This window comes from Mya arenaria, chromosome 4 (genome assembly GCF_026914265.1).
Source record: "Mya arenaria isolate MELC-2E11 chromosome 4, ASM2691426v1".
NCBI lineage: Eukaryota > Metazoa > Mollusca > Bivalvia > Myida > Myidae > Mya > Mya arenaria.
In genome coordinates, this window is record NC_069125.1 from 8,151,072 (window position 1) to 8,156,913 (window position 5,842).

The 5,842-nt window shown below is 36.5% G+C and overlaps 1 protein-coding gene across 1 annotated transcript; it reads left to right on the forward strand.

Annotated features, from left to right (window-relative positions):
* Positions 1–2,253: 2,253 nt before the first annotated feature.
* Positions 2,254–5,282, forward strand: LOC128230371 (vitamin D3 receptor B-like). Its single transcript, XM_052942582.1, has 2 exons — positions 2,254–2,467; positions 2,704–5,282. Exon 2 carries the CDS (start codon positions 2,706–2,708, stop codon positions 4,548–4,550), a length of 1,845 nt encoding a protein of 614 aa, XP_052798542.1. The 5' UTR covers positions 2,254–2,467; positions 2,704–2,705; the 3' UTR covers positions 4,551–5,282.
* Positions 5,283–5,842: the final 560 nt, after the last annotated feature.

Consider the following 5,842-nt stretch of genomic DNA (forward strand, 5'->3'; position numbering starts at 1 on the left):
AAACTGTCCCAGTCTTCAATTTACCACTCCAGCACACCACAGTAAAACTAACATTACTTAATACTTCTAATAAAGATATACATAAACATTGATTTATTGAAAAATAAACATAATGTAAAACAACCATTCAGATTATATTTCAAGTACTTGTATACCGTGACAAAAGTACAGTGTGATAGTTCCTGACCCCTCGACTTTCTTTTAAGAACACGTGATGCATTTGATAGGTTGTAAACACACGATATAAAGCTTTAAAGCTGCACTCTCACAGATTGAACGTTTTGACAACTTTTTTTATTTTTTTTTGTCTTGGAACGAGCAAATCCATGAACACCAGTTATATAAGACTGCTGACAAAAAATAAGATCGGAGATTTTCATATTTAAGTTCAAAAATTTATTGCTTTTTTTCTTAAACCGTTAGAAACGGTTAAAGCCTTAGAACATTAAATTTGGAACGGAATTATGAAAATCTGCGATCTGATCTTTTGTCAGCAGTCTTTCATCACTGGCTAGCAGAAATTTACGCAAAAAAATCTAATTCCAAGACAAAAATAAATTTAAAAAAAGTTGTCAAAACAGTAAATCTGTGAGAGTGCAGCTTTAAAGCGACATTGTCGTTAATGGATTCAATTCTGAAACACTATATCATGGAACTGTTAGTGGGAGATGTCATTAGCAATGTCGCAATTAATAATACATGTACACTGATTATGCCGTCTGAAGTGTGTTAGTCTTACAAAATTGATATTTACAGATGACAATTTCCAGCATACGACACAAGTCAAAACGTACATGACTGCCTTAAAGTGACTCGCTCATGTTTTTGGGCCAAAAATTGGTTTTTCCGGTAATGCATCTGAAAACACTAATTTTATCATTATTTTACTCTATGATATATCGAAATTGCAGAAAAAATACAGTTCTAGCATAAAATGTATTTTGGATTTAGAGGGGTTCGAACCACCGCCGGTAAAGTCAAGAAAAAATATAACACTGCCGGTTAGTCCACACAGCCACAGGGACTTTATCAATAATACGGGATATGTTGACCTGTTAAAGATTAAAGACATTGATAACATCACGTGATAATGTCAATTAACCATTCTTGCATACCGGACGTTTGTTTCCGGTCATGTGACCAGTGCTGGAAAAACTCATCTCTTACACACCCCCCCCCCCCCCCAAGTAAGATGAGTCACGCGCAACAACGCGCCACTTCTTATTTCTTTTATTGTATGGTTTATGAAAAGTATAGTATGCAATTTCAATAAAGCGGAATCAAAAATATAAGTATACAATACTTTTAATTAAAATTGAAAATAAATAATCGTATAAGCGCGATTTTTAAGTGAACTATTTGACGTCGATAGTGATTTAAAATTACTGGGCTTTATGACGTCAGTACACAACGTCGCACGCGCTCTTTGGTGAAATGTACAAAAGTGCGTTTTCTTCGTCAATTTTCCCACAAATTCATAATTTTAGTTATGCAAGAAAAAATATCAATCATGTTTTTCCAGTCCGGATCGAAAAATCCGACCCTCGGGCACGCTGCGTGACCGGTAACTCGGCAAGCCTCGTTACCGGCTTACGCGCGTGCCCTCAGATAGGATTTTTCTATCCGTACCGGAAACACATGATACTTATAATCACGCAACACCACAGCCGTAATTTATTTTCAAACGTGTTATAAACGCTAATAAAAATTGTGGTCTTCAAAGACGGTATTTGAGCAAATATTTCATTTGCTGAAGGGTTCCAGCTTTTTGTAGTCTTGTTTTAACACACCTTATGATTTGCCACACTTTATTTCGTGATTAAACAAGAGTGCATTTTACAAACTATGAGCGAGTCACTTTAAAATAAACATTAAAAAAATTGAGCAAATGCGGGACTGTTCGATTAAAAAGTTAATTTAAACTTAAATGACTGATGCTCCTGCGGCTGTGATATAGTGGCTGTTATATAATGTTTCAAGGCACAGCACATTTTTTATTCTGATTTTTTAGTTTAAACAATATTTTATTACCAAATTTTACATACAAAAGATGATAATAATGGTTAATGGATTGGAAAACAAGTTATATAACTTATAGTAATTCCTTTTCATATTCTGGATATTTGATAGGAAATGTCTGACGAAATGCACTTTTTAAGATAAAATTACACGCACATCCCGAGGTTCACGGACCTTGACCTATCGTCGGCAATTTATCGTCATAAACCGGGGTATCTGAGCTGAAAAGCTAGGACTACGGGCAGAGATAACGCTATATGTAGAACATCTAGATATAAATGAAACTTGGTTCAGTTCATGTAAATGTGGTATGATACTTGGACAAGTTCTTTAACGTAGATATATATTCAGTGTTAGAAGAAATTGAAAACTGAAACATATATAGTCATTTAAAGTACAGGCGAAATTTGGACGAACTTTCAACAATTATAGGATTGGAATTTTGACGGTAAACAATCATTCATAATTTCATTACTTTTTTATATAAATAGCTGACAATTTTTGTTCTGTAGATGTTAAATGCATGATATTTTTTTCTAGCAACACGAGGGTGCTTTTGTCAAAGTTAAATTGTGGAGTTCTTACGTAAATATTAAAACATTTGATAATGTGCAATATCTTGGTAATTATTTAGTTTTACCAAATCTGCATACTTGTAATTAAGAATGACTTGTTTTTCATCAGACATGGACTTTGCACCACTCCTAAGAGATATTCTGCCAGAATATGCAGACGACAGTTTTGGCACAAGCTTGTCATCAGTCCAGGAAGCAGACGACAGCTTCAGCGCGAGCTTTGCATCCCTACCGGAAGCAGATGACAACGCATTTCCGGACCCAGACGACAGTTTTATGAGTCTTTTAGCGGAACACGATGACTCGGAGAACTTCGGACTCTCGTTAATCGAAAACAATCATGACCTGTTTGATCTGATGGCTCCTCTGATGGACCCGACTCCGTTTTCACCGTTTCCATGTGACGACATCGAGGTACTTGGCGACACTTATACGGAACTAAACCAACACCAAACGTTTGAAGACACTGATCAAACTGATCAAGCTTCCCCATTGAGACAGCTTCTTCTTTCTAAGTCAAAGATGCGGGAATCTAGTGAATTTGAAGACGAAACACAGATTGATTCACCGAAAAGTAGAAAATCAAAGCGCTCGAAGTCACGAAGACAGGCGCGTGAACAAAAGACTCGCCGAGATTCATTATTGATGACGCGGGAGCCGGAAGTTATACAGCAGGCAGAAAGTCCGAAAGAGAAGTTTATATCAAAGGCGTTAAAATTTCCGCCATGCGCAGTGTGCGGCGGAAATGCTTCCGGTTTGCATTATGGGGTCAACAGCTGTGAAGCATGTAAGGGCTTTTTCCGCAGGTATATTATCAGAAACGAAGAATATAAATGTATAAAGGGAGGTAATTGTAAAGTTGTGAATAAAAATCGCGAAAACTGTTCCGGATGTCGGTTGAAAAAATGTTTGGATCTTGGAATGTCAAAACAAAATTCGAAACTAGGACGCTATTCCCTCTCAAGAAGAACAGAGACCATCAAGAAAGTTAAAATATTGGAAGGAAAGGTAATCAACCAAAAGAAAGAAAAGACAGTTCCTGTTCCTGAAAACCCCTTCAAGTTTGACCACACGTACAGCGGTTTGGGTCAATACAAGTCGTCTCCAGGACTAGAAGGGCTTGTCAGCGAGGACTGTTCGCCAGATGCAATTATTGAAGACCTGGTGAACGCAATGGATAATATTCAACCGTATGGCCCCACAATCACGACACAGGACGAAATTCAGACTATTATTGGTTATCACCAACAACGATACAAGTCAAAGCTAGAGGTTTATGGAGAAATGAAAGCAGTTCCGAGAGACGAGTACTACCAACTCCTTAAAGATTACGGAATTGACATAGACGGGAGAATTAAGGTGTTCAAAGAATACGTCCTCAAAATCAAACGAATGTCTGAGCGATATTACAACTTTGCTTCACAAATACCCGGGTTTACAAAGCTCGACTCTCATGACCAATCAAATCTCCTAAATGCTTCGAGGTGTGATTTCTTCATTACTTTAATGCATGAAGGCTACAGTGCCGAATATGACATTCTTCTCGCGAGAAACGGCGTTGCATACCACGTTGAAGAGCTAGCGGACAAATGTTTCTCGCGAACACTTATTAAAATGATTACCCAGGCATACCACCGTATTCAAAAGTTAGAGCTTACAAAAGAAGAAAAGGCTCTCCTCGTTGCGCTGACACTAGTTTTTACCGACAGATGTCGAATAGAAAATCGAGATCTTGTCGACAAAATGCAGTATCTCATATCGGAACTTATCCGCTACCAATTAGAGCGAACATCAGGGCAAAACTCCTACAGCAGATTTGCGAAGTTTACCGACTGTCTTGTGTATCTAAGAGACGTAGCTGAACTTTACTGGCAGGAATATAGACAACTCTGCAAAGATGACGTCATTGTTGAACATGTTCCGATGGTGAAAGAGTTCCTAGCTGACGAATGGTGAAATATCTTTGCTCATTTGGGACATTAGCCTCCTAGATGACAGAGATGACAGACGACTTTGCGTGATACAAAAGCAGTTACGGACCCTTAAAATGTGCTATTGTGTATGATATGGCATTGCTACAAGAGATGGCATTATTCAATGAAGAAAAGTATTAGTGTATATAGTTATGTCTTTCAAGATTTTCAAGATCATCTGATCTTTTGTACCCGTGTATAGCTTCAATTGAATGCAAAGACATCGCAAAAGAGTATTGGCCATGGTATTTTCACAGGGTCAATTGTTTTATATAATAGTCTGCTTTTGAAAAAAAAATGATACATACATGTTCATCCATTTCCCGCGTTTTTTTTATTTGCTCAACGTAAATAATCATAGAAGTTGCGTTTTAGCAACGTTACTCTTCTAAGAGAAGAAATAGAGGATAATTATTGTTGTTATTATTATTATATGCCTAAACAGGATTAAAAATGACAGTTAATTGCTGTTTAACAGAAAACGTGCCTAATTGTATTTGAACGTAACGTCATTTCGAAAATGACGTCGTTGAAATAGTATCTCACAGCCCTGTTCTCACTGATGTTTTATTTGGAAGTGAGATCGGGCTTAAATTTTAAACAATGAAAATATCAAATTGTTATTTCATTGTATGCAACAGTGGGATATAACTAATATTTCACTGATAAATCTCTATGAATCACATGTGCACATATAATAAAAACTGATGATTTTTTTCCTTTCTGTGACGGTAAAACCTTACGTACTAGAACATTTTGTATCTCGATTTCGCTCAATCTAAATATTTCAGTAACTATACACCAAATGTGTGTGCATCAAGAAAAAATAGGCTAAGAATAATAACGTTCAAATTGTACAAGACATATTAAATCGTTCATGACAGAGCAAAATATATATTTCTGTTCAACTAGAACATGGAAGCAGGCGACTGTATAAACGTGTATGCATATATATATAAACCTAAATATATGTAATGTCAGTGATAGTGTCCCCCCCCCCGATTTCATATGACCTTGATAATGCTCTTACTGTATACTGACCGTGCATATAATCTGAGATAATAATTTGTCATAGACAAGATGAATTATCATAGTTGTCCCTTGTTCTAAGATTTGATAAGTCTAAATGTGTGACACAATAAAGATAACATACTGTAACCTCAGTGTTTTTACATGCTTTGTTCAAACATGCAGAAGTGGGAGAAATAAGCGCTGCACTGTTTCGAGATACTTTAACTAAACAAAAATCCGAGGAACAGTATGACAATTTTGCAC